Genomic DNA, 27,943 nt, shown 5'->3' with positions numbered 1-27,943 from the left:
CCCACCCAGCACATCCCCCCTCCCCTCACAGGGGACCCCGCCCTTCCCTCCCCTCCCCTTCCAGGACACCACCCACCTCTCCCCCCCCCCCCCAATAGGTGAACCCTCCCTCAACATGACCCCTCCCCCCCACCCAAGCAGGCAGGGAAGGAGCGCACCCCGGCCAGGGGGTCCTCGTGCACCTCCAGCCATGGTGAAGCGCTGGGGGGGAGGGCCAGGAAATGGGGGGCTCTAGGACCCCCAGAACCCCACTAAAAAAAAAGCAATCCCACCCCCCCTACCCCCCGCAAAAAAATTAACCTAAACACTAAACTCCTCCAACCCCCCCGCCCCGAGACACCCCCAACCCCCTGGGCCCGCCCCTCCCCTACCTGCTGTCAGCCGCCGCCATCCCGTTGGGATTCGCTCCCTCGGCCTGGGAAGAGACCCCGCCCACCGCCCCTGATTGGCAACAGGCCCCGCCCACGGCGCCGCTGCAGCCCCGCCCCGCGGGGAGGGGAGGGGCGGGGGGGGCTGGTGGGTTCCAGTCCCGCCGCCATCTCGGCAGCCCGGGCGGTGGGAGAGTCTCTGCACACGGTCCGGCTGCTGAGGAGTCGCTGAGATGGCGCCGCGGCCGGGGGAGCCTGGGGGGGGTCTGAGATCAACCCAAAAGCGCCAAGGTCCCCCCAAAACACAGATTAGTCACCCCAATCCTCCCAAACCTCCACAGACCAGGCCCCCCCAACCTGACTCAGCCTTTAACGCCCCAAAAAGCCCTAAAGCCCCCCAAAATCAGACCAACTTCCCTAAAGCCCCCCCGGAACCAGACCAACCTTTTAGCCGCCCCAAAAAGCCCCAAGTCCCCCCCAAACCCCAGAGTACAGTTCCGAAGCCCCAAATCCCCCCCACGTTTTAAATTCCCCCTGAAAAACCACAAACAGATCCCCCCCGGCACCTCCCTTTTCCCGCCTCAGGAGCGGCGGGAGGGAAATCACCTCTTCCCCCCCCTCAGGCCCCGTTCCCGCCCGCCCCTCCCCCCCCTCAGGCCCCGTTCCCGCCCGCCCCTCCCCCCCTCTCAGGCCCCGTTCCCGCCCGCCCCTCCCCCCCCCCCCCTCAGGCCCCGTTCCCGCCTGCCCCTCCCCCCCCTCAGGCCCCGTTCCTCCCGCCAACTCCCCCCCCCTCAAACCGCGTTCCTCCCGCCTCAGGCCCCGTTCCTCCCGTTCCCGCCCGCCCGCCCCCCCCTCCTCCCACCTCAGGCCCCGTTCCTCCCGCCAACTCCCCCCCCCACCTCAGACCCCGTTCCACCCGCCAACTCCCCCCCCCCCCCACCTCAGACCCCGTGTCCGCCCGTTAACTCCCCCCCCCCCTCAGGCCCCGTTCCTCCCGCCAACTCCCCCCCCCCCCCACCTCAGACCCCGTTTCTCCCGCCAACTCCCCCCCCCACCTCAGACCCCGTTCCTCCCGCCAACTCCCCCCCCCCTCAGGCCCCGTTCCTCCCGCCAACTCCCCCCCCCCTCAGGCCCCGTTCCCGCCAACTGCCCCCCCCTCAAGCCCCGTTCCCCCCGGCCCACCCCGGCCGGCAGCGCCGATCCCCGCCAGCGTTGCCCGCAGCTCCGCCGGGGCCCGCTCCGCCAACAGCCGCTGCCCCCGCCCGCTCCGCCACCAACTTCTCCCGGCCGCGCCGCGCACGCGCCGCATATCAATCACCGCTCGGCACCGCCCGCCCAATCACCGCTCGGCACCGCCCGTCAATCACCGCTCGGCACCGCCCGTCAATCACCGCTCGGCACCGCCTGCCCAATCACCGCTCGGCACCGCCCGTCAATCACCGCTCGGCACCGCCCGTCAATCACCGCTCGGCACCGCCCGTCAATCACCGCTCGGCACCGCCCGCCAATCACCGCTCGGCACCGCCCGTCAATCACCGCTCGGCACCGCCCCGTCGCAGACCCGCCAGAACGGGAGCTCAGGCCCCCCCCCGCTGGGCTGAAGGGCCCCAAATGGGGGTGGGGGACCCCGAAAGGGCCCCGGGACCCCCCGGATTGGGCTGGGAGGCCCCGAAACTGGTCCCAGAGACCCCAAGACTGGGATGAAGACCCACAGTAGGGTCAGGGGGAACCCCAAAAATTGGGGCACAAAAAAGGGTCCAGGGGACCCCACGATTTGACACAAGGCACCCAAATGGCGCTGGGAGACCCCGAAATGGGGCTGAAGACCCACGACGGGACCAGGGGGACCCCAAAAGGCTCCCGGGGACCCCAAAACTGGGCTGAAGACGCACAATGGGGATGAGAGAGACCCCAAAATTGGGCTGAAGACCTAAAATGGAGCCAGTGGGACCCCAAAAGTTTCCAGGAGACCCCAAAACTGGGCTGAAGACGCACAATGGGGATGAGAGAGACCCCAAAATTGGGCTGAAGACCTAAAATGGAGCCAGTGGGACCCCAAAAGGTTCCAGGAGACCCCAAAACTGGGCTGAAGACCCACAATAGGGTTGAGGGACCCCAAAATTGAGCTGAAGACCCACAGTGGGGGTGAGGGGACACCAAAAGGGTTCAGAGGACCCCAGGATTTGACACGAGGCACCCGAATGGCGCTGGGGGACCCCGAAATGGGGCTGAAGACCCACAATGGGACCAAGGGGACCCCAAAAGGCTCCGAGACCCCCCAGATTCCCTCCCAGGACCCTCCCAGAATCCCCCTCAGCGCTTCCTCATCCAACTTCTTCATCGAATCATAGAACCAAGGAACGGTTTGGGTTGGAGGGACCTCACAGACCACCCAGTTCCAATCCCCCTGCCCTGGGCAGGGACACCCTCCCCTACACCAGTTTGCCCAGAGCCCCACCCAGCCTGGCCTGGCACACTGCCAGGGATGGGGCAGCCACAGCTTCTCTGGGCACCCTGTGCCAGTGCCTCAGCGCCCTCGGAGGGAAGAATTTCTTCCTCAGATCCCATCGGAATCTGCCCTCTGCCAGTTCAAACCCATCGCCCCGTGTCCCGTCACTCCACCCCCGTGCCCAAAGCCCCTCTCCAGTTTCCTGCAGCCCCTCAGGCACTGGGAGAAGCTGGAAGGGCTCCCCGGAGCCTTCTCTGCTCCAGGCTGAACCCCCCAGCTCTCCCAGCCTGGCTCCATACAGAGGGGCTCCAGCCCTCGGATCAGCTCCGTGGCCTCCTCCGGCCCCGCTCCAGCAGCTCCACGTCCTTCTGGTGCTGGGGATGGCCCCGACCCACGCGCAGGACCTGGCACTTGGCCTGCTTGAACTCCATGAGGTTCTCGCAGACCTCTCCAGGTCCCTCTGGATGGCATCCCTTCCCTCCGGCGTGCCCACCACACCACCCAGCTTGGTGCCGTCACCAACGTGCTGAGGGTGCCCTCGATCCCACTGTCCGTGTCACCGGCAACGATGTCGAACAGCACCGGCCCCAGTGCCGACCCCTGAGGAGCACCACTCGGCACTGGCCTCCACTGGGACATTGACCCGGTGACCACCACTCTGTGAGAGACACCAGCCAGCCAGTTCCTTACCCACCGAGCGGTGGATAGGGGGGTGGGAGGTTTGGGGGGGTTTGGGAGCCATCCCACCACGGCCGCGGGATGCCAGTAAGACCCGATCCCAACAGGCGCAGCGGGCTGGGCGGGCGGGGGGGGGGCTGTGCAGATGTAGATGCCCCAGAGCCGGGACCCCGTGGATCCCCTCCCCCCACCCCCAGCCCAGGGCCACAACCTGCCGCGACAGGGATTTTTATTGAGAACAACCAAAAATAGAAAAAACACCCGAAAAAAATACATAAATACCCGCCCTAGAAGCCCTAAATACGTATCAGCCACAGATTTTTTGCACCCGGCAGTAAAGCCGGAGGGGTGTGGGGGGCAAGGACCAGCGGGAAAAAAGCTTTGATTTTAACCACATTTCTCAGTTTTCTGTGGTTTTCCCCTTATTTTTAATTTCTCCCATTAAAAAACACCCGCATTACGGCACCCGGTAGGCAGCAGATCCCCGGCTGAGGAAGAGCGCGGCAGCGAGAGGCGATGGCGGCCGCGGCGGGGGTGGGGTGTCACCCCCACCTCCGGCTCCCTCGGCGAGAAGAAGGCACAAAAACGTGAGGATTTCCCCCAAAACAGCCGTTGCGCCAGGCGAGGAGCGGGGCGTTTTCTTTGGCAAAGCGTGAGGGGGCGGCGCCGGGTCCCGGCTCGGGGGTGGCCATAGCGCCTTCGAAACCCGCTTTGGTAGGGCAAAAAAACGAAAAAAAAAGCCGAAAAAAAGGAAAAAAAAGCCTAAAATAAAGGAAAAAAAAAAAGAGAAAAAAAAAGAAAAAAAAAAGCTTGAAAAAAAGGAAAAAAAAAGCCTAAATAAGAAAAAGAAAAAAAAAAGGAAAAAAAGCCGAAAAAAGGAAAAAAAACAGCCTAAAATAAAAGAAAAAAAAAAAAGAAAAAAAAGAAAAAAAAAGCCGAAAAAAAGGAAAAAGGAAAAAAAGCCTAAAATAAAGGAAAAAAAATGAAAAAAAAAAAGAAAAAATAGTGGAAAAAAAGAAAAGGAGGGAAAAAAGCGGCGTGGTTCCGGTGGTCGGCTCCCGCCGCGAAGGCACTGGGAGGGCTGAGGGGGGCTGGTCAGGCGAACATGGTGAACTGCAGCCACTGCGGGAGGAGGAGGAGGTGGGAGGAAGGTTTTGGGGGGGTGGGGGGATTGGGGGGATTTGGGGGTTTTGGAGGTTTGGGGGGATTGGGGGGAATTTGGCGATTTGGGGTGATTGGGGTATTTGGGGGGGTTGGAGAGATTTGGAGGTTTGGGGGGATTTGGGGGGTTTGGGAGTTCGGGGGGTTTTGGGGGATTCGGGGGGTTTTGGAGGTTTGGGGGATTTGGGGGGGTTGGGAGGTTTGGGGGGGATTTGGGGGATTTTGGTGATTTGGGGTGATTGGGAGGTTTGGGGGGATTTGGGAGTTTGGGGATTTTGGGGATATTTGGGGGTTTTGCGGGATTTGGGGGGTTTTAGGGGGTTTGGGAGTTTTGCGGGATTTGGGTTTTTTTGCGGGATTTGGGAGGTTTTGGGGGGTCTGGGGGTTTTGGGGGTGTCGCAGCCCCCGCAGGTACCTGTAGCAAATCAAAGGTGACGACACCGTCCTGGTCCACGTCCATCGCCTGGAAAAACCCTGTGGTGAGGGAAAAAGAGAGGGGGAACGGTTGGGATTTTTAGTGGGAAAAGTGGAGGAAATGGGGCAGGATTTAAGGGGACAATTTGGAAAACAAGGAAGGATTTAAGGAGAAAATTCAGGAAAAAATACCCAGTTTCCCGTTAATGCCTGTGGGTTTTTCTCTAACTTTGCCCATTCAGGTCGGTGGAAAAGTTGGAAAAACCCAACAGGAGTTCAGGGGAAAACTGGAAAACTGCAGAATTTAGCAAAAAATAAAGTGGGGGGAGGGGGGAAAAAAGCAGGATTTAAGGGGAAAAGTGGGAAAACCCTTATTTTTTTTCTGTTAAAAAGTGCAAAAACCCAGCAGGATTTAAGGGAAAAAGTTGGGAAAACTCATATTTTTCCTGCTAAAAAATGGAAAAAACCCAGCAGGGTTTAATGGGAAAAGCTGGAAAAGAGGATTTAACAGAAAAAAAAAAGAGTTTTTTCCAACTTTTCTCCTTAAATCCCACTTCTTTCCCCACACGTTTTCCTGCTAAACGCCGTGAGGTTTTCCATCTTGCCCCTCAACTCCCGTGGGCGGTTTCCAGCTTTTCCACCGAAAAAATAGGGCGAACCCGAAGATTTTAAACGCTTTTCCCCCCGTTTTCCCTGTTAAACGAGGTGGGAATTGGGGATAAAATGCCGGCTCACGGAACATGGTCTCCAGGCGCACGAGGCAGCAAACGAAGTTGTCGAAGTCGACGGCCAGGTCGGGCTCGGCGTAGCGGGTGATGAGGAGCTCGTGCAGCTTTTTGTTCAGTTTGTAGCCTTTTTTTGGGAAAAATCCCGCCCGGAATAACGGGAAAAATCCGTTAGAACTCCGGCGGCGCTAAGGAAATCCGGTTCGTCGCCAGCGCCGGGCGCTACCTGCCGCTTCCAGCGCCATCCGCATCTCGTACGCGCTCATGCTGCCGGATTTGTCCAGGTCGAACTTGCGGAAAATGGCCTGCGTGCCGAAATTCCCCCAAAATTAACCAAAGGGGGGGGGGGGGGTGTTACCCCCCAAAACCCCCCCCTGCTCCCCAAAATCCATCCTCCGCCTCGGACCCACCAGGTAGTTGCGGATTCGGTTCCACAAGACGTTGAACTCCACCAGTCCCAACTTCCCGTTGCCGTCTTTCTACGGGGCGGGTTAAGGAAATCGGCGGGATTTCGGTGAGGGGGGGCGGCAGTTGCGGTGTAAAACCCCCCCTTCCCCCCCAAAAACCCCCGCCCCGCCGCGGTGCCGGTGCCGGAGGATACATCCATGAGGTTGACCATGCTGCGGCACGACTCGGTGCTGAAGCCTTTGGTCCGGAGATCCTTGTCTGCAAAGAATCCGGTCGTTACCGGCGTTAACGAGTTAAACCATAATTAAGGACGGGTGAATTTCATTTTTTTTTTTTTCCCCGCGGTGAATCCCCAAAATCCTCCCGCCAGCGCCTCACGTTTGCCGATGATGCGGTTGAGGATGGTCTGAAGCTCCGTCACGCTGATCTCCATGTCCTGGGGGGGCAAAACGAGGTGTTTTCCGGCAAATCCAACGCCGGCAGCGCCGCCGGCGCACCCAACGCCGGCATCGCCGCCGGCAAATCCAACGCCGGCGTCACCACCGGCGCACCCCCTTACCGCCCCCGCCAGCTGCTTGAAGAGCTGCTTGAAGTTGTCGTCGATTTGGCTTTCGGAGAGCACTTTCTGGGGGAAAAAAGGGCCGTTTTGGGAAAACCGGCGACGCCTCGGCACCCTCCGCGGTTATCCGCCGCCCTCACCTCATCCGGCAGCGTCGCTTGGATCTTGTCATCCATTTCCCTGCGGGGACAAACAAACAAAGGAGCGTTCGGCGGCGAAGGTCGCCCGGGGGATCGTTAGCGCTAACGAGGCGCCTCTTACTCCGTGCCGGCTTTCTTCTCGGAGAAGACGCGGAGAACGAAGTCTCCTTCCTTGTTGGGTTCGAAGGTGGACGGCACCACGATGTATTCCCCCGGCGGCAGCCGGAACCGGGTGCTGACCTCCCGGAGGTTGATGAACTGCTCGGAGCGGGCGCGCGAGGCGTTGGCCAGGAAGAATTCCCGCTTCAGGTGGACGCCGGATTTCCCCACGTGCTGCCGGAACGGGGTTAAAAACCACCGAAACAGCGCAAAAAAAAAAAAACCCCCGTTTCCGCCTTTCCTGGTTCGCCGTCGCGGCGACGCGCTCACCGCCGGCGATGCGTACCCACCTCGGGAGGAACCTGGAGGGAGAGGAGAGATGAGGGCGGCCGGCGGCGCCGGGTGACGGTGGGAGACGGCGCCGGGCGGCCGCCGGTACCTCGTAGACGGCGAATCCGATGGTCTCCATGTCTTTGCCGTAGCGGCGCTCGCGGCGCCGGTGCTTCTGCATCAGCGCCAGGAGGAAGCTGCAGCCGGGCTCGCGCCCGCCGTCGTCATCGTCATCATCCACCTCCTCCAGCTGGATCTTAAACTGGGGGTTTATCCAAAAAGTGGCTGGAAAAACATAAAAAAAACCCCGCCAAAACGGAAAAAAAAGCCGGTTGAACCGATGCCAAAACGAGTGGTTTTGAGGTGAAAACTCCTCACCGGCGGCGCCTACCGGGGTAGTTCCGACAACCGCCGGCCGTGCTGCCGCGGCGCCACGTCCCGTCGTAGAGCCGCGTGTTCCACTTGCGGAATTTCCGGGATTGGAGAGCATCCGGCGTGAGGTTACAGATCTCCAGGCGGGTGAATTCCCGGAGGAAATCCCGGAACGACATCCTGGAGGAAGAGGAAGCGCCGAAGGGCGGGAGCGGAAGCTTCCCCCTCTTTTTTCCCCCCCGGTGTTAAAACGGCGGCGAAAAGGGATTTTGGGTGGATTGGGGTGGTTTGTTCAATCCTTCGCTTACCAAAATTCCCCGTCCTCCATTTTCACCATCAGCTGCTGCCTCAGCGCCGGCTCCACCGCGTTCCACTCGGACGAGCTGCGGGCGGCAAACGGGCTCTGAGCGCCGGGGGGCCGCGGTGAGCCCCGCCAACGCCGCCGCGCCGTGCTCACTTGTCGCTCCAGGCTCCCGTCCACTCCACTTCTCCCCAGGGATTGCGCATCCGGATCAGGCCCAGCGACTGGCCGCGGTAGGTGACCTGCCAACGGCGCCGGCCACGCCGGCCAGCCACAAACTGCTGTTTGCGCCCCAAAAAGCGCCGTTTTCTCCCCCAAAAGCGCCGTTTTCTTCCCCAGATTGCCGGTTTCTCTTCAAAAAGCGCCGTTTTGTCCCCAAAAGCACCACTTCCTCCCCAAAAAGCACCGTTTTCTCCCCAAAAAGCGCCATTTTCTCCCTAAATGCACCATTTTCTCACCCAAACAGCGCCATTTTCTTGCCCAAAAGTGCTGCTTTTCTCCTGTAAAAGCACCGTTTTCTCTCCAAATGCGCCGTTTTCTCCCCAAAAAGTGCCAGTTTTCTCCCCTAAAAGCGCTATTTTCTCCCCTAAATTGTCAGTTTCTCCCCTAAAAGCACCATTTTCTGCCCTAAAAGCGCCCTTTTCTCCCTGAAAAGCGTCAGTTTCTCCCTGAAAAGCGTCAGTTTCTCCCTAAAAAGTGCTCATTTTCCCCCCAAAAGCGCTGCTTTCTCCTCAAAAAGTGCCGTTTTCTCTTCAAAAAGCGGCGTTTCCTCCCTTAAAAGCACCATTTTCTCCCAAAAAAGCGCCATTTTCTCCCCCAAAAGTGCTTGTTTTCTCCCTTAGAAGTGCCGTTTTCTCCCAAAAAGTGCCGTTTTCTCCCCAAAGAGCGCCATATTCTCACCCAAAAGTGCTGCTTTTCTCCCGTAAAAGTGCCGTTTTCTCTCCAAATGCGCTGTTTTCTCCCCAAAAAGTGCCAGTTTTCTCCCCAAAAAGTGTTGTTTTCTTCCCCAAAAGTACTGTTTTCTCCCCCAAAAGAGCCATTTTCTCCCCTAAATGCACCATTTTCTCCCCGAAAAGTGCCGTTTTCTCCCCAAAAGCGCCGTTTTCTCCCCCGAAAGCGACGTTTTCTCCCCTAAAAGCGCTATTTTCTCCCCTAAATTGTCGGTTTCTCCCCCAAAAGCACTCTTTTCTCCCCAAATGCACCATTTTCTCCCCGAAAAGCAACCTTTTCTCCCCTAAAAGTGCGAGTTTCTCCCTAAAAAGTGCTCATTTTCTCCCCAAAAGCGCTGTTTTCTTCTCAAAAAGTGCTGTTTTCTCTTCAAAAAGCGGCGTTTTCTCTTCAAAAAGCGGCGTTTCCTCCCTTAAAAGCACCACTTTCTCCCCCAAAAGCGCCATTTTCTCCCCCAAAAGCGCCATTTTGTCCCCAAAAGCACCGCTTCCTCCCCAAAAAGCACCATTTTCTCCCCAAAAAGCGCCGTTTTCTCCCTAAATGCACCATTTTCTCACCCAAAGAGCGCCATTTTCTTGCCCAAAAGTGCTGCTTTTCTCCTGTAAAAGCACCGTTTTCTCTCCAAATGCACCGTTTTCTCCCCAAAAAGTGCCAGTTTTCTCCCCTCAAAGCGCTATTTTCTCCCCTAAATTGTCGGTTTCTCCCCTAAAAGCACCGTTTTCTGCCCTAAAAGCGCCCTTTTCTCCCTGAAAAGCGTCAGTTTCTCCCTAAAAAGTGCTCATTTTCCCCCCAAAAGCGCTGCTTTCTCCTCAAAAAGTGCCGTTTTCTCTTCAAAAAGCGGCGTTTCCTCCCTTAAAAGCACCGCTTTCTCCCCCAAAGGCGCCATTTTCTCCCCCAAAAGTGCTTGTTTTCTCCCTTAGAAGTGCCGTTTTCTCCCAAAAAGTGCCGTTTTCTCCCCAAAGAGCGCCATATTCTCACCCAAAAGTGCTGCTTTTCTCCCGTAAAAGTGCCGTTTTCTCTCCAAATGCGCCATTTTCTCCCCAAAAAGTGCCAGTTTTCTCCCCCAAAAGTGCCAGTTTTCTCCCCAAAAAGCGTCGTTTTCTCTCCCAAAAGTACTGTTTTCTCCCCTAAAAGTGCCATTTTCTCCCCAAAAAGTGCCATTTTCTCCCCAAAAAGTGCCATTTTCTCCCCAAAAAGTGCCATTTTCTCCCCAAAATGCACCATTTTTTCCCCTAAATGCACCATTTTTTCCCCTAAATGCATAATTTTCTCCCCGAATGCGCCGTTTTCTCCCCTAAAAGCACTATTTTCTCCCCTAAATTGTCAGTTTCTCCCCCAAAAGCGCCCTTTTCTCCCCAAATGCACCATTTTCTCCCCGAAAAGTGCCCTTTTCTCCCCTAAAAGTGCCGGTTTCTCCCTAAAAAGTGCTCATTTTCTCCCCAAAAGCGCTGTTTTCTCCTCAAAAAGTGCCGTTTTCTCTTCAAAAAGCGGTGTTTCCTCCCTTAAAAGCGCCGCTTTCTCCCAAAAAAGCGCCATTTTCTTCCCCAAATTGCCGGTTTCTCCCCTAAAAGCGCCGTTTTGTCCCCAAAAGCACCGCTTTCTCCCCAAAAAGCACTGTTTTCTCCCCAAATGCACCATTTTCTCCCCAAAGAGCGCCATTTTCTCACCCCAAAGTGCTGCTTTTCTCCCGTAAAAGCGCCGTTTTCTCCCCAAAAAGCGCCGTTTTCTCCCCAAAAGCACTGCTTTTCTTCTATAAAACCGCTGTTTTCTCTCCAAATGCGTCGTTTTCTCCCCAAAAAGTGCCATTTTCTCCCTTAAAAGCGCCGTTTTCTTCCCCAAATTGCCGGTTTCTCCCCCAAAAGCACCGTTTTGTCCCCCAAAGCACCGCTTTCTCCCCAAAAAGCACCGTTTTCTCCCCAAAAGCGCCCTTTTCTCCCCAAAAGCACCATTTTCTCCCCAAAGAGCGCCATTTTCTCGCCCAAAAGTGCTCATTTTCTCCGGTAAAAGCGCCGTTTTCTCCCCTAAAGGCGCCATTTTCTCCCCTGAAAGCGACGTTTTCTCCCCTCAAAGCGCTATTTTCTCCCCTAAATTGTCGGTTTCTCCCCGAAAAGAGTCATTTTCTCCCCAAAAAGCGCCCTTTTCTGCCCTAAAAGTGCCCTTTTCTCCCTGAAAAGCGCCAGTTTCTCCCTAAAAAGTGCTCATTTTCCCCCCAAAAGCGCTGTTTTCTCCTCAAAAAGCGGCATTTCCTCCCTTAAAAGCACCGCTTTCTCCCCCAAAAGCGCCATTTTCTCCCCCAAAAGTGCTTGTGTTCTCCCTTAGAAGTGCCGTTTTCTCCCAAAAAGTGCCGTTTTCTCCCCAAAGAGTGCCATATTCTCACCCAAAAGTGCTGCTTTTCTCCCGTAAAAGTGCCGTTTTCTCTCCAAATGCGCTGTTTTCTCCTCCAAAAGTGCCAGTTTTCTCCCCAAAAAGTGTTGTTTTCTCCCCCAAAAGTACTGTTTTCTCCCCCAAAAGTACTGTTTTCTCCCCCAAAAGAGCCATTTTCTCCCCTAAAAGTGCCATTTTCTCCCCAAAATGCACCATTTTCTCCCCGAAAAGTGCCGTTTTCTCCCCAAAAGCGCCGTTTTCTCCCCCGAAAGCGACGTTTTCTCCCCTAAAAGCGCTATTTTCTCCCCTAAATTGTCAGTTTCTCCCCCAAAAGCGCCCTTTTCTCCCCAAATGCACCATTTTCTCCCCGAAAAGTGCCCTTTTCTCCCCTAAAAGTGCCGGTTTCTCCCTAAAAAGTGCTCATTTTCTCCCCAAAAGCGCTGTTTTCTCCTCAAAAAGTGCCGTTTTCTCTTCAAAAAGCGGTGTTTCCTCCCTTAAAAGCGCCGCTTTCTCCCAAAAAAGCGCCATTTTCTTCCCCAAATTGCCGGTTTCTCCCCCAAAAGCGCCGTTTTGTCCCCCAAAGCACCGCTTTCTCCCCAAAAAGCACTGTTTTCTCCCCAAATGCACCATTTTCTCCCCAAAGAGCGCCATTTTCTCGCCCCAAAGTGCTGCTTTTCTCCCGTAAAAGCGCCGTTTTCTCCCCGAAAAGCGCCGTTTTCTCCCCAAAAGCACTGCTTTTCTTCTATAAAACCGCTGTTTTCTCTCCAAATGCGTCGTTTTCTCCCCAAAAAGTGACATTTTCTCCCTTAAAAGCGCCGTTTTCTTCCCCAAATTGCCGGTTTCTCCCCCAAAAGCACCGTTTTGTCCCCCAAAGCACCGCTTTCTCCCCAAAAAGCGCCCTTTTCTCCCCAAAAGCACCATTTTCTCCCCAAAGAGCGCCATTTTCTCCCGTAAAAGCACCGTTTTCTCCCGTAAAAAGCGCCGTTTTCTCCCCTGGAAAGCGCCGTTTTCTCCCCTGAAAGCGACGTTTTCTCCCCTAAATTGTCGGTTTCTCCCCGAAAAGAGCCATTTTCTCCCCAAAAAGCGCCCTTTTCTGCCCTAAAAGCGCCCTTTTCTGCCCTAAAAGCGCCCTTTTCTCCCCTAAAAGTGCCGGTTTCTCCCTAAAAAGTGCTCATTTTCTCCCCAAAAGCGCTGTTTTCTCCTCAAAAAGTGCCGTTTTCTCTTCAAAAAGCGGCGTTTCCTCCCTTAAAAGCGCCGCTTTCTCCCCCAAAAGCGCCATTTTCTTCCCCAAATTGCCGGTTTCTCCCCCTAAAGCGCCGTTTTGTCCCCTAAAAGCGCCCTTTTCTCCCCTAAAAGCGCCCTTTTCTCCCCCAAAAGCACTGATTTCTCCCCGAAAAGCGCCGGTTTCTCCCTAAAAAGTGCTAATTTTCTCCCCAAAAGTGCTGTTTTCTCCTCAAAAAGTGCCGTTTTGTCTTCAAAAAGCGGCGTTTCCTCCCTTAAAAGTGCCACTTTCTCCCCCAAAAGTGCCATATTCTCCCCCAAAAGTGCTGTTTTCTCCCCAAAAAGTGCTTGTTTTCTCCCCAAGTGCCATTTCCTCCCCAAAAAGCACCGTTTTCTCTCCAAATGCGCCATTTTCTCCCCCAAAAGTGCCGTTTTCTCCCCCAAAAGTACTGTTTTCTCCCCTAAAAGTGCCCTTTTCTCCTTAAAATGCACCATTTTCTCCCCAAAGCGCACTGGTTTCTCCCCTAAATGCATCATTTTCTCCCTGAAAAGTGCCGTTTTCTCCCAAAAAGCACCGTTTTCTCCCCAAAAGCGCCGTTTTCTCCCCAAAACGGCGTCGCCGCTCACCTGCTTGGCGCCCGTCACCGAATACGCGTGTCCCTTCACCAGCTTCTTGAACGTCACCGCCTCCATGTCGAAGGCGCTCGTTATCTGCCGGGAAACGAGACGGTGGCGTTACCGGCTAGAGGCCACCCCTAAAACGGCCGTTTTTGACCCCAAACCGCCTCCTCACGTCGATGGAGCAGCCGAGGAGGGAACCGCGGTCCAACGCCTTGAGGATGATCTGGTAGAGGTCGGCGGGGGGTTGGCGCAGGTCGTACCACTCCGTCACGCCGCCGGTGAAATCCTCGAAGCCCTCCGAGGTGCTGCCGCCGGACAGCGCCTCGTAACACCCGTTCACCCTGCGGCGGAGGGAGGCTCAACCGTTTTCGGAGCGTTTCGCCCCAAAAGAAACGCCGGAAGGAGGGGGGGCGAAGAGGCCGTACTTGGCGTAGGCTTTCTCCAACAAGGCGCTCCAGAATTCGGTGCCCTCGGCGGAGTGCACGAAGAGCAGCTTGCCGTCTTTGGTGGGCAGGTAGTCGTCCACCACCACGTCCAGCCACTCGCCGAACTGCCAAATCTGGGAGCGAGGAAGAGGAGGAGGAGGCGGTGAGGACGTTTTTTGGGGGAGAAAACACCCGGTTTTGGCGCATCACCACGGGGATGGTTTGTCAGGGAAATGGCGGTCGGCGCCAGATCGGCGTTGCCGTGGCAGGAGATGAACCCAGCAGCCCATCTGGGGAGAAAACACCCCGTTTTGGTGCATCACCATGAGGATGCTTCGTCAGGGAAATGGCAGTCAGCACCAGCACAGCGTTGCCGTGCCAAGAGATGAACCCGGCAGCCCATTTGGGGAAAAAACACCCCGTTTTGGCGCATCACCGCGAGGATGCTTCGTCAGGGAAATGGCGGTCGGTGCCAGATCGGCGTTGCCGTGCCACGAGATGAACCCGGCAGCCCATTTGGGGAGAAAACACCCGTTTTTGGTGCATCACCGCGGGGATGGTTCGTCAGGGAAATGGCGGTCGGCGCCAGATCGGCGTTGCCGTGCCAAGAGATGAACCCGGCAGCCCATTTGGGGAGAAAACACCCGTTTTTGGTGCATCACCGCGGGGATGGTTCGTCAGGGAAATGGCGGTCGGCGCCAGATCGGCGTTGCCGTGGCAGGAGATGAACCCAGCAGCCCATTTGGGGAGAAAACACCCCGTTTTGGCGCATCACCGCGAGGATGGTTTGTCAGGGAAATGGCGGTCGGCGCCAGGTCGGCGTTGCCGTGCCGGCAGATGAACCCGGTGGCCCGAATGGCGACTGGAGCCCCAAAATGGGGGGAGGCCCCCCTCAAAACGGTGGGAGGAGTGTGATGGTCTCACCTGGAAGTGGAAGATGCCGGCGTAGCCGTGCTGGAAGCTCTGCCCGTGCGGCACCACGCGGTGAAGGAGGGTCTCGTTGAGCGTGAGGGAGGCGATGGCCGCCAGCAGCCAACAGTCACCTGCGGCGGCCGCGGCGCCTCAGTTTTGGGGTCAAACCCACCGTTTTACGGTCGGTCGACACCTCTGCCGGCATTTGGGGGGGGAAACCCTCCACCAGGACCCGTCGGCAACGGTAAACAGCCGCCAAGAAGCCACGCTGCGGTGAAACCGTTGCCAAAAATCTCCGATTTCAGGCCAAAAAGCCGAGAAAATCGGCAAAAGCGAAGCGCCGGCGCTCCCTACCCAGCGCTCCCTGGCAGATATCGGTGCGCGTGGCGCCGTCCACGATGAACTGCGGGTGCCGGCACAGCTCCTGCGGGGAAAACTCAGTCACCGAAATTCACCCAAATCACCCAAATCCGGGTATTTATGGGGATTTTTCCCTGCCTCGGCAGGAATTGGCCGCGATAACGACCGCGCCGATGGAACGAAAACCCAACTGGCAAACCGGGCACGGTCAACGCCCCGCCTCACCGTCGGCCTCTTCCACTGGACGCCGTGAGTTTTGGCAGTGCCGGGGCCGAGTTCGCGGAAGCCGAGGGAAGCGGGAGTCGGCGGGAAGGTTTGGTCGCGGAAAAGGGTACCGGAACGTCGGCATTCCTCCGCCAACCGCTCGTAGTCCTGCCCCAGGTACCGCACCGCGTTCTCGTGCCGCCCCAACCCCAACGCCTTCGCCCGCTGCCGTTGCACCTGCGCCGAAACGCCGGTGCAGTACACCGGGACGATGGGCTCCTCCGCCATCCTGGGGAGAAAACACCAGGAATCAGGAAAACCGGGGAAAAAAATAAACATTTGGTTAATTTTCCGCCACCGGCGGCTCCGCTCTGGTGCCCCCCCCCCCACTAATTAAATCAGCGGGAGGGTAACGAGGGCATTTGGAGGCGCCTCTCGTTAGCGGGAGGATCTAATTAGCGCGGCGGTGTTGGCGGGGGGGGGGGGGGGGGGGGGGGGGGGGGGGGGCTCGGCCTGAGAGGGAAGGGGGGGTGGGGACACGCGGCGGCTTTGGAGAGATTTGCCAGGCGATTTTGGGGGGATTGAGGGGCAAATTGGGGGATTTGGGGGGGAAAGTGGGGATTTTAGGGGGAAATTTGGGGATTTGGGAGGAAATTTTGAGATTTTGGGGGAAACTTGGGCATTTGGGGGGGAAATTTGGAAATTTTGGGGGGAAATTGGCAATTTTGGGGGGGAATTTGGCAATTGGGGGCAATTTGTGGGGAAAATTTGGGGATTTTAGGGGGCTGGGGGTTTGGGAGGAAATTTGAGGGGTTTAGGGGGAAATTTGGGGAGGAAATTTGGGGGGCTGGGAGGAAATTTGGGGATTTTAGGGGGAAATTTGGGGAGTTGGGGGGATATTTGGGGTCAAATTTGGCGATTTGGGGGGGAATTTTGGCGATTTGGGGGAAAATTTTGTGATTTGGGGGGCAATTTTGGCGATTTGGGGCAGGAAATTGGGGATTTTAGGGGGAAATTTGAGGATTTTAGGGGGGCTGGGGGTTTGGGAGGAAATTTGGGGGGTTTAGGGGGAAATTTAGGGAGAAAATTTGGGGTGTTGGGGGGAAATTTGGGGATTTTGGGGTCAAATTTGACGATTTGGGGGGAATTTTGGAGCAGCTTGAAAGAAAAAGGAGGATTTTGCCTCAAAAAAAACCCAACCCCCAAAGTAGTTTTTATTAAACCCGAGCGCTGACTCTGATCCCGCAGGAATCTTGTTTTGCGGCAGGGGGAAACGCTCAAAAAACGCCCAAACTGCCCCAAATTTGGGGTCCTGCCCGGACCGCACGGCGCCGATCGGAGGGATTTGGGCGAACGCGTCGCTGTTTTGGGGTGAAAAGTGGGAATTTGGGGGGCAGGGAATTCCCGCCCCCCCCCTTTCCCTCTGTCGCGGCAGCTGCTCTCCGCCTGTCACCCAGCGGCCCAAAATAGTCGAATTTAACCTCGAAACAGCCCCGCGATGAGAATAATAATCAAATAATAATAATCATCACCAAAAACCAGTGATTGGGGCACTGGGAAGCCCCAAAAATGGCTAAAACAAGGTGAAACGGCCCCAAAACCGGTCCTGCGAGTCGCGGGGGGGTCACGGCCGCTCCCCGTGGTGCAGCCCCGAGCGACGCTGCCGGGCGTGTGTTAAGGACCTTAATTAAGCAGAGCTTAATTAGGCACGGGGGAGCTTAATTAAGCATTAATTAAGAAGCGACAAAAAGGGGGACCCCCCCCCCCCCAAAAACTCGCGGGGGGTTGTCACCCCAGCGCAGGTTCGGGGACACCCGAAAACGAGGGGTTATAACCCAAAACCGCCTGAATTGTCCCCAAAATGGGCGGGGGGGGCTCTAACCCCCTCTCTGCCCCCCCAAATCACCCCCCTAAACCCCAAAGAGCTTTTTTTTTGGGGGGGGGGGGCACCACCCGAGGCCCAGCTCACGGACTCTGTTCCCCCACCCCGTTCATGAGGTTTCGTTAACGAGTTCTCCCCGTTAACGAGGCCCCGCTGCGGGGCAGGGGGACCCCCCCCATTTCCCTGCACCCCCCCCCCAAGCAGGACCCCCCCCCACTTACATTTTTTTGCACAATCTGGACCAAAAAGGCCTTTTTTTCACCCGGTTTCCAGGAGGGCGGCAGGTGCCGCGGGGCGAAGTTCGGCCGTGGCGCTGCGGAGGAAACACCCCAAAAACAAACGGGGGGGGGGGGAAGGGAGGGGGGGGGGAGGGAAAAAAAAAAGTGAAAACGACGAAATTTGGAGGGGAAAAAAAAAAAACAAGAAAGATTTGGAGCAAACCCATAAAAACATCCCCAAAATTCCTGCCCCTCGAGGCAGATTTCACCCCCAAAACCCTCTTTTTTTGTTAAAACATGGCTCGGGGCGGGGGGGGGAGCCCCCGACACCCCCCCCGCTTGGAGGGGGGGGGGGGCAAAATCGCGGCGTTTTACCCGTTTTCCTCCTTTTTTCCCCCAAAATCCCCGCCCCCGCCGCGCGCACTGGGGTTGTATAAGCTCCGGCCACAAAGTTGAGGCGAAGGGGCAGCACCTCCCCCCACCCCCATTTCACCCCAGTATTGGGCACTGGGGGGGGGGGGGCGGGGGGGGGCACACGGGGACGTACCTGGTGTGGGGGAGGGGCGCAGCCAAACTCGCCGTTTTGGGGGAAAATACGGTAAAAACCCGCCGTCTCGCGCCAATCTCCCCAAGCAGGAAGGAGAGGCCGGTCACCCCCCCGCGGCGAGGCTCCTCCCCCAGCGGGGGGGCGGAAATGGGGGGAAAAAAGGGATTTGGGGGCGGGGGGGGTGGGTGTTTAAGGGGGTTTGGGGGGGGGGTGCTGCATTGCGGGGGGGGTGAGGGTGTAAAGGGTGTAAATGGGGTGTAAAGGGGTGGGACACGCAGGGACATGGGTGTGGAGGGGGTGGGACACGTGTGTGCAGGGGTGGGACAGGGGTGGGACACGCGTGTGCGAAGGGTGGGACACGTGTGGGACATGGGTGTGGAGAGGGCTGGGACACGCGTGTGCAGGGGTGGGACATGGGTGGGATATGCGTGTGCAAAGGGTGGGACACGCGTGTGCAAAGGGCGGGACACGTGTGGGACATGGGTGTGGAGAGGGCTGGGACACGCATGTGCAGGGGTGGGACATGGGTGGGATATGCGTGTGTGAAGGGCGGGACACGTGTGGGACATGGGTGTGGAGAGGGCTGGGACACGTGTGTGCAGGGACGGGACACGGGGACATGGGGTGTAAAGGGCAGGGACACGCGTGTGCGGAGAGCTGGGACACGTGGGGACATGGGTGTGCAGAGGGCAAGGACATGTGTGTGGAGAGGGCTGGGACATGCAAAGGTCATGGGGTGTAAAGGGGTGGGACACACGTGTGTGCAAAGGGTGGGACACGCATGTGCAGGGGTGGGACATGGGTGGGATATGCGTGTGCGAAGGGTGGGACACGTGTGGGACATGGGTGTGGAGGGGGTGGGACACGCGTGTGCAGGGGTGGGACACGCATGTGCGGAGGGTGGGACATGGGTGGGATATGCGTGTGCGAAGGGTGGGACACGCAGGGACATGGGTGTGGAGGGGGTGGGACACACATGTGCAGGGGTGGGACACGGGTGGGACACACGTGTGTGTAGGGCGGGACACGCGTGGGACATGGGTGTGGAAAGGGCTGGGACACGCGTGTGCAGGGACGGGACACGGGGACATGGGGTGTAAAGGGCAGGGACATGCGCGTGCGGAGAGCTGGGACACGTGGGGACATGGGCGTGCAGAGGGCAAGGACACGTGTGTGGAGAGGGCTGGGACACGCAAAGGTCATGGGGTGTAAAGGGGTGGGACACACGTGTGTGCAAAGGGTGGGACATGCGTGTGCAGGGGGTGGGACACGTGTGGGACGTGTGTGGAGCAGGTGGGACACACACGGACATGGGTGTGTAGCGGGTGGGACATGAAGGTGCGGACAGTGGGACATACGTGTGCAGGGGGTAGGACACGTGGGATCATGGGTGTGCAGAGGGTGGGACACGCGGGGACATGGGGTGTAAAGGGCAGGGACACACATGGGACACGCATGTGCAGAGGACTGGAACACACATGGGACACACGTGTGCAGAGGATTTGAACACACATAGGACATGTGTGCAGAGGGCTGGGACACACATGGGACGCATGTGCAGAGGGCTGGAACACACATGAGACACAAGTGCAGAGGGCTGGGACACACAAAGCACATGCGTGTGCAGATGGCTGGGACACACATGGGACACGTGTGTGCAGAGGGTGGGACACACATGGGACACACGTGTGCAGAGGGCTGTAACACACATGGGACACGTGTGCAGAGAGCTGGGACATGTGTGGAACACACGTGTGCAGACGGCTGAGACACACAAAGGACACGCGTGTGCAGAGGGTGGGACAGACATGGGACACGCGTGTGCAGAGGGCTGGAACACACATAGGACACACGTGTGCAAAGGGCTGTAACACACATGGGACACACATGTGCAGAGGGCTGGGACATGTGTGGGACACGCGTGTGCAGAGGGCTGGGACACACATGGGACACGGATGTGCAGAGGGCTGGGACACAAAGGACACGTGTGCGGAGGGCTGGAACACACAGGACACGCGTGTGCAAAGGGCTGTAACACATATGGGACACACAAGTGCAGAGGGCTGGGACACACATGGGACACACATGTGCAGAGGGTGGGACACACACCTGTATGACCAGGACACACGTATGTGGCAGCCTGGGACACGTGTGCAAGGCCATGACGCAGGGAAGACATGTGTGCAGGGGCCTCAAGTGTCCCAGGACACACGTGTGACATGCAGGGGGCCAGGACACGTGTGACACCACCCTACCTGACACCCCCAAACCAGCCCCTCCCCCCTCCATCATCCCCCCCCCCCCTTTTCCACACAGAAAAGGCAAAACCACCGATTTTTCACCACTTCGCTTTACTCCTATTTCCCCGCTTTTTGCGTGAAGAGGGGGTGCAGGGGGGAGGGGCTTGTCACCCCCCTCCCCCACCCTTCGGCCTTGCTGTGGGGGAGGGGATTTGAGTTTTGGGGCTAAAAACGGGGAAAGCAGCAAGTAATAGGGAGAAAATTGGTGATTTCAGGTAAGAAGAGGGGAGAAACAGGGCAAAAATGGGGAAAATGACCGAAAACGGCGAGTTTGGGCAGCACCGAGGAGGGTATTGGGTTAAAACCCTCCAATTTTGGCTCAAAAAAAACCCCAAAACTCCCATGGAGCCCAAATTTCACCCCCAAAAATGCCATGACGTCACAATTTCACCCCAAAACCGCCGTGACGTCACATTTTCACCCCGCAAAAACCCATGACGTCACTGGGTTTTGTCACAATGTGGGGGCAGGGAGGGGGAGGGGCGCAGGATGAAGACCTCTTGCGCCCAGGTCGTGACGTCATCGCCCTCCTCTTCCTCGCGGGGGGGCGCGGGGAGGGGCGGGGCGCAGCGCAGGCAGGGGGAGGCGGGGCGCGGGGGGCGTGTCGCGCCGCTGTGGTGGGCGGGGCGATCCCGAAGCCACGCCCAGTGCCGGGGCTCCGCCGCCATCACCTGGGGGAGGGGCCGCGCGTCAGAGACCCCGGGGTTGGGGCGGAAAAAAAATATTTTGGGGCTAAACACCCCCTCCCCCCCCCCCAATTTGGGGGCTAAACCCCCATTTTGGGGCTAAAACACACCCCCTCCCCCATTTTGGGGCAAAAAAGCCACATTTTGGGGCAAAAAAGCCCCCATAATTTTGGGGCTAAAAGTCTCCCCATTATTTTGGGGCTAAAAAGCCACATTTGGGGCTAACCCCCCCCAATTTTGGGGTGAAAAAGTCACATTTTGAGGCTAAGCCCCCCCATAATTTGGGGGCTAAAAATCCCCCCATCATTTTGGGGCTAACCCCCCCCATTTTGGGGCGAAAAAGCCACATCTGGGGGCTTAAACCCCCCATAATTTTGGGGCTAAAAAGCCGCATTTTGGGGGCTGAACCCCCCCCATCATTTTGGGGCCAAACCACTCCTTTTGGGGGCCAAACCGCCTCTCGGTTCCACAACGGAGTTGGGCACGAGATCCAGCAGCAGCCAGGCCACAAACGACCCCAAAACCCCATTAATCAACCTTATAAAAAGCACAATTTTGGGCAAAACCAGCCATTTTCCCCAGGGAACGCGACCAATTCCCTATCAAAATTCAAATTACTGTGTTTTTTTTTGTCGATTTGGGAATTTTTAAGGATTAATTCGGAGAGGAAAGATCTAAGGATATGGTAGAAGGGGGGAGTGTTTATTTCGGGGTGAAACAAAGGGATTTTGGGGCACTCACCTCCTCGCAGCAGTGGCGGCTGACGGCCGCCCGGTAGCTCATCCGCGCCCAGAGCCGATCGCGGCGCCGGAGGAACCGCGGGAAGAGGCGCCGCCAGCGCCGCCCCAGCGCCCAGGGGAAGATGCGGTACTTGTGCTCCTCCTCATCCTCCTCCATGTCGTTCGCCAGGTACCTGCAGAAGGGGGGGCACAAAAACGGGGTGAAATCGCAGGATTTGAGGCAACTCAACCCATGAATTTCTTAATTAGCGGTGGGGCGGGGTTTCATTAACGAGGTACAGACAGGGCAGTGAAGAGGTTGAGGCGGGTGTAGTCGCTGGTGTGCAGCCGGGCACGCTTGAAGTAGGTCAGTGCCATCGCCAGCAGGTACTGAGGAAAAAAACCAGCAGTTTTAGGCAAAAAAATTAATCACCATCCATTATTTTTCCTTAAAAAAATAACAAAATGGTGGGTTTTTTTTGGTTTTGAAGGACTGACCTTATCGGAAATCCTGCAGCAAACGTCCGTCGAGAGGAACTCCCGCACCACGTCATCTTCTTGGAGAAAAGTTAATCCATCAAGACAAAAAATTAGCTTTGTTTTTGTGAAAAACTCCCCTTTTGGTTTTTTTTGGGAGGGTTTCCCTGTTTTTTAAAGGATTTTGGGGATTCCTTACCCAGGAGGCTGAAGAAGGCTTCTTGCTCGTGGCGGCGCAGGTGGAGGCTGGGAGGGACGCTGGGGGGGTCGAGGGGCTGCCCGCCCACCCCCCAAGTCTGTGGGCTGCTCGGGGGGGGGCTCTCATCACCCGGGGAGGCTGATGAGGCAGGGGGCTTCATGGAGGGGGAGGCTGACCTGAGGGAGAGGCCCAAAGCCCCTCCAAAATCAGAAAGAGCCTTTAACACCCCCCCCAAAAAAACAGATTAGTCACCCCAATCCCCCCCAAAATCCACAGACCAGGCCCCCCAAAACCAGACTAAACCTTTAACCCCCCAAAAAAGCCCTAAAGCCCCGCAAAATCAGACCAACTTCCCTGAAGCCCCCCCAAAACTAGACCAACCTTTTAACTGCCCCAAAAAGCCCCAAGTCCCCCCAAAAAACACAGAGTACAATTCCAAAGCCCCAAACTCCCCCCCCCCCCTTTTAAATTCTCACTTAAAAACCACAAAGAGGTCCCCACTTGGCACCTCCGTTTTCCCACCTCAGGAACGGCGGGAGGGAAATCACCTCAGGGAGCGAACTCACCTCAGCGAGCGGCGGCAGCGCCTCACGGCCGCCACGCGCTCTTCGCGCCTTTTTCCTCACCTCAGCGCAGCCAGCGAGGAGCCAGACTGACCCCGCCCCCCTCGCTTTTTATAGGTTGACAGCCCGCGGCGCCAGCCAATCAGAAGGCGCAAAAGGAAGAGCCCACCTCCCTCGCTCCCCCGCCCTCACCCACCGCTGCCTGTCAAAGGCAGGAAGGCGGGACCGTGAGCCATGCTAGCCAATCAGAAGCGCGGGGCAGCAGAGGCGGCGGCGCTGATAGGCTGGGCTCCGTGAGGGAAAGGTGTGGAGGCGGGTTGGAGGCTCATCCCGGGTTACCGCCCCCCACAGCGGGGCCGGGTGAGGGATTTAGGGCTTTTTTGAGGAAAAAAGAAGCAGGAAAAGGGCTGTGAAGCACCTAAAGAGGCCGCAAACCCACCGAGCGTGACGCGAGGTATGAAAAAAGGGAAAAAAAAAGGCAAATCTGGCCCAATTTGTGTCTCCCCAGGTGGCTGACGGGGACTGGGGCTTCCCGCCCGCCCGCGAAGGGAGATCCGGGGGGTTATTCCCCGCGCCAAGGCCCGCCGTGAGGCAACTCATCGCCTGCGCCGCCCCTTCCCCTAGCAACAGCCGCCGATTGAACGGTGCGGTGCGAGGGATTTTTCTGATTGGCCGAGCCCCGCGCGGCCCGACCAATGAGAGCGAGACACGGGACCCTCGGCGTTCCCGCCCACCTCAGCGGCGGCGGCGGCGCGGACCGTACCAATGGCGGGCGCCGGGGGGGGGGGGGCGGGCGGGGGGGATCGCCCCGCGGGTTAGGGGGGTTCTCGGCCTCCTGACTCCACGCGGGGAGGGGGTGTCAGGCGGGGGAGGGGGCGACCCTCAGCATCTGCCTCGGGGGGAGCCGTGGTGGGGGAGGGTGAGCAGCGTGGATGTGACCCCCCCACACCCCGGGGTGGTGCAGCTCGGGCGGAAGTGAGGTGTCGCGCGCTGAGACGCTTCCGGGGGGGGGAGGGGGGAAGCGGTCTGAGGTTGGGGGGGGGGTTTGTGTGGCGGCGGCTGCGGGGCTCGATCCGGGTGAGTTCGGGGTGGGGGGGGGGCATTGGGGGGGCTGGAGCCGACGGGGGGGGCCGGTGACGTGTCGGGCCCCTTGATGGGGGAGGGGGACTGGATATGGAGGGGAACAGGGGCAGAGGGGGCACTTGGAGGGGTGGGGAGGGGGCACAGGGACGGGGGGGGCACCGAGGGGAGGGAGGTATGTGAGGGGGAGCTTGGGGGGATGGGGGGTACTTGGGGAGGGGGGTATTTGGGGAGCGAGGGGGGAGGCACACTGGAGGGGGGGGGGTGTGAAAATTGGGGCCTTGGGGGCTGGGACGTGAGGGCCACCGGGGGGGGACACGGGGGGTGAGGAGGGATGTGGGGGCACCCAGGGGGGTGTCAGGGGGAGGGGAGGGGCTGATTGTCACCTGGGTGGGAGGGAACGGGGAGGGGGACGCGGGGGTGACTTGGGGGGGGGGGGGGGGGGGGTTGGCCCACGCTGCACCGAGGAGGAGGGCGTGGGGACGGGGAGGAAGGGCTGGAGCGCGTCCCGACGGCGTGGCAGGGGTGGTTCATCCCCGGTTTCGCACCGCCCGGCGGGTGTTTTTGGCAAAAAGCCCCTTTTTGCAGCAGGGCAGCAGTGGTTCATCCCCGATTTTGCACCGCCTGGCAGGTGTTTTTGGTGAAAAACCCCTTTTCCTGGCGCGGCAGCGGCGGTTCATCCCCGGTTTCACACCGCCCGGCGGGTGTTTTTGGCGAAAAGCCCCTTTTTGCGGCACGGCAGTGGTGGTTCATCCCCAGTTTCACACCGCCCGGCGGGTGTTTTTGGCAAAAAGCGCCTTTTTCCGGCCTGGCAGCGGCAGTTCATCCCTGGTTTCACACCGCCCAGCAGGTGTTTTTGGCAAAAAGCCCCTTTTTGCAGCAGGGCAGCAGTGGTTCATCCCCAGTTTTGCACCGCCCGGGGGGTGTTTTTGGTGAAAAACCCCTTTTTGCGGCACGGCAGTGGTGGTTCATCCCCGGTTTCACACCGCCCAGCAGGTGTTTTTGGCAAAAAGCCCCTTTTTGCAGCAGGGCAGCAGTGGTTCATCCCCAGTTTTGCACCACCCGGGGGGTGTTTTTGGCGAAAAGCCCCTTTTTGCGGCACGGCAGTGGTGGTTCATCCCCGGTTTCACACCGCCCAGGGGGTGTTTTTGGCGAAAAGCCCCTTTTTGCAGCGCGGCAGCGGCAGTTCATCCCCGGTTTCGCGCAACCTGGCGGGTGTTTTTGGCGAAAAGCCCCTTTTTGCGGCACGGCAGTGGTGGTTCATCCCCGGTTTTGCACCGCCCGGCGGGTGTTTTTGGTGAAAAAACCCTTTTCCTGGCGCGGCAGCGGCGGTTCATCCCCGGTTTTGCATCACCTGGCGGGTGTTTTTGGCGAAAAGCGCCTTTTTCTGGCGCGGCAGCGGCAGTTCATCCCCGGTTTCACACCGCCCGGCGGGAGTTTTTGGCCAAAAGCCACTTTTTGCAGCACGGCAGCGGCAGTTCATCCCCGGTTTTGCACCGCCCGGCGGGTGTTTTTGGTGAAAAGCCCCTTTCCCCGCCGCGACCGATGGTTTTGCCCCCACCAGGCGCGGCCGGCGCCATGCTGGGCACGGCAGTGGTGATGGCGGGCAGCCTGGCGCTCACCGCGGCCGTGGTGGCGCACGCCTACTACCTGAAGCACCAGTTCTACCCCACCGTGGTGTATCTCACCAAATCCAGCCCCAGCATGGCCGTAAGTCCCCGGGTCATTAATCCCCGGCGGGAAATTCACCCGCTTGGCCCCCAAACTGCAGCAGGACCCTGGAACCGGTGGTGCCGAACCCTCCCTCTGCAGCCGGTTGGCGCCGGAGCGGTTTCGGCGGCGCCGCGGGTCGTTCTCCGGCAGCTCCGAGTGTTTTTTTCCCCGCAGGTTCTCTACGTCCAGGCCTTCGTGCTGGTTTTCCTCCTGGGGAAATTCATGGGAAAAGTGTTTTTCGGGCAGCTGCGGGCGGCCGAAATGGAGGTGAGCGGCGGCGGGGCACGGGTTAAATCCGGCAGCGGTGGTGCCGTGGGAGGGTAAAGCCCCGCAGGGGCGGGTGGAGACCGCAGAGTTGGGGGGTTTTGAACCCCGAGAGGCCTTTGGTGCTGGGTTTTTTGGGAATTTTTAGTCCCAAGAGGCTTTTGGTGCCCTTTTTTTTTTTTGATTTTCAACCCCGAGAGGCATTTGGTGCCTTTTTTTTGTGGGAATTTTTAGTCCTGAGGGGCCTTTGGTGCCATTTTGGGGGGAATTTTGAACCCTGAAATGCCTTTTGCACCATTTTTGGAGGAATTTTGAACCCTGAAAGCCCTTTTGCACCATTTTCGGGCGATTTTGAACCTCGAGGAGCCTTTAGTGCCACTTTTGGGTGAGATTTTTAATCCTGAGAGCCCTTTGGTGCCATTTTGGGGGGAATTCCGAACCCTGCGAGAGCCCTTTGGTGCCAATTTGGGGGAATTTTGAACCCTGAGAGCCCTTTGGTGCCATTTTGGGGGGAATTTTGAACCCTGTGAGGCCTTTCACACCATTTTTGGGGGAATTTTGAACCCTGAGAGCCCTTTGGTGCCATTTTTGGGGGAATTTTGAACCCTGAGAGCCCTTTGGTGCCAATTTGGGGGAATTTTGAACCCCCAAGAGCCCTTTGGTGCCAATTTGGGGGAATTTTGAACCCCCAAGAGCCCTTTGGTGCCATTTTTGGGGGAATTTTGAACCCTGAGAGCCCTTTGGTGCCAATTTGGGGGAATTTTGAACCCCCAAGAGCCCTTTGGTGCCATTTTGGGGGGAATTTTGAACCCTGCGAGAGCCCTTTGGTGCCATTTTGGGGGGAATTTTGAACCCTGAGAGCCCTTTGGTGCCATTTTGGGGGGAATTTTGAACCCTGAGAGCCCTTTGGTGCCAATTTGGGGGAATTTTGAACCCCCAAGAGCCCTTTGGTGCCATTTTGGGGGGAATTTTGAACCCTGAGAGCCCTTTGGTGCCACTTTGGGGGAATTTTGAACCCCCGAGAGCCCTTTGGTGCCATTTTGGGGGGAATTTTGAACCCTGCGAGAGCCCTTTGGTGCCATTTTGGGGGGAATTTTGAACCCTGAGAGCCCTTTGGTGCCATTTTGGGGGGAATTTTGAACCCCCGAGAGCCTTTTGGTGCCATTTTGGGGGGAATTTTGAACACTGAGAGCCCTTTGGTGCCATTTTGGGGGAAATTTTGAACCCCGAGAGCTGTCGGGCACTGTTCCGGGGCGGATTTTGAACGCCGCGCTGCCTCCGGCGCCGTTGTGCCGTGGGGATTTGGTGCCCGGCACCGTTTCGGGCTCAAATCCGAGGCCGAAGGGCGGGAAGAACCATCCCCCCTCCGACCCCTCACCGCCTCCCGCTCTGCCACAGCACCTCCTGGAGCGCTCGTGGTACGCCGTGACCGAGACCTGCTTGGCCTTCACCGTCTTCCGGGACGACTTCAGCCCGCGCTTCGTCGCCCTCTTCACCCTCCTCCTCTTCCTCAAGTGCTTCCACTGGTTGGCCGAAGACCGGGTGGACTTTGTGAGTGCTGGCGGGTGAGAAAACCGCCGCCAAAACCCTTTTTTCACCCCCAAAAAACCCTTTTCCCCCCGTTTCTTTGGCAGATGGAAAGGAGCCCCAACATCTCTTGGCTCTTCCACTTCCGTATCGTCTGTGAGTATCGCGATATCCCTGGGGCCTGGTGCCGCCGGTGCTTTGCCGCGCGGTGCCGACAGCTGCTCCGCAGAGATAATTTCGGCGACGCGGGTGAAAAACAACCGGCGGTGCTCCGGGGGCCTTATCGGGGCGACCTCGTTAGCGAGGGAGGGGGCGGGGTCGCCGGGGTGGAGGTTAACGAGCTCTGGCGTTGCCAGGGGGGAAAAACACGAGGCTGGATGTATGGAAAAAGGGATTTTGGGATGTAAAAATCATCTTTCCAAGGGGTTTGGGTGCCTCGTTACCGGCGCCGTCGGAATTTTTTAATTTTTGGGGGTCTCGAGTGCCTCAAGGCTCGTTCCCTCCTTCTCCTCATCCCGGTTCCGTCCTCCCCCGCCTCAGCCCTGGTGCTCCTGCTGGGAATCCTGGATCTCCTCTTCGTCAGCCACGCCTACCACACCATCCTGACCCGAGGAGCGTCCGTCCAGCTCGTCTTCGGCTTCGAGGTAGGAGACTCCCCTCCACGGCAGAGGAACCCCCGGGGACGGACCAACGGCCCCTCGGCCGCCTT

General features: G+C 58.1%; 3 protein-coding genes across 3 annotated transcripts; 1 reads left to right on the top strand and 2 right to left on the bottom strand.

The window, feature by feature from the left end:
• Positions 1 to 4,509: 4,509 nt before the first annotated feature.
• On the bottom strand, positions 4,510 to 17,716 carry CAPN1 (calpain 1). The gene is made up of 23 exons (XM_086631067.1): positions 17,707 to 17,716; positions 17,163 to 17,254; positions 15,081 to 15,348; positions 14,850 to 14,919; positions 14,508 to 14,626; positions 13,584 to 13,717; positions 13,331 to 13,499; positions 13,165 to 13,248; positions 8,161 to 8,246; positions 8,012 to 8,086; positions 7,723 to 7,883; positions 7,441 to 7,616; positions 7,352 to 7,363; positions 7,024 to 7,235; positions 6,903 to 6,942; positions 6,763 to 6,828; positions 6,582 to 6,639; positions 6,397 to 6,461; positions 6,206 to 6,274; positions 6,022 to 6,100; positions 5,806 to 5,922; positions 5,072 to 5,130; positions 4,510 to 4,617 (listed from the first exon to the last, which is right to left on the bottom strand). Coding segments are annotated over exons 2-23 (2,148 nt in total). The 5' UTR covers positions 17,165 to 17,254; positions 17,707 to 17,716; the 3' UTR covers positions 4,510 to 4,590.
• Positions 9,618 to 12,948, bottom strand: LOC147525723 (uncharacterized). Its single transcript, XM_086631064.1, has 4 exons — positions 12,926 to 12,948; positions 12,358 to 12,476; positions 10,069 to 10,205; positions 9,618 to 9,698 (listed from the first exon to the last, which is right to left on the bottom strand). Exons 1-4 carry the CDS (start codon positions 12,946 to 12,948, stop codon positions 9,618 to 9,620), a joined length of 360 nt encoding a protein of 119 aa, XP_086487190.1.
• Positions 17,717 to 25,275: 7,559 nt separating the features above from the next.
• Positions 25,276 to 27,935, top strand: SYVN1 (synoviolin 1; the record flags this gene model as incomplete). Its single annotated transcript, XM_086631066.1, has 5 exons — positions 25,276 to 25,440; positions 25,618 to 25,710; positions 27,106 to 27,258; positions 27,342 to 27,390; positions 27,775 to 27,935. Coding segments are annotated over exons 1-5 (621 nt in total), but the record flags the coding sequence as incomplete, so codon positions are not given.
• Positions 27,936 to 27,943: the final 8 nt, after the last annotated feature.

Source organism: Tauraco erythrolophus, unplaced genomic scaffold (genome assembly GCF_009769465.1).
Source record: "Tauraco erythrolophus isolate bTauEry1 unplaced genomic scaffold, bTauEry1.pri scaffold_86_arrow_ctg1, whole genome shotgun sequence".
NCBI lineage: Eukaryota > Metazoa > Chordata > Aves > Musophagiformes > Musophagidae > Tauraco > Tauraco erythrolophus.
The sequence above is the reverse complement of the archived record's forward strand: the minus strand, read 5'-3'. Positions and strand labels throughout refer to the sequence as shown.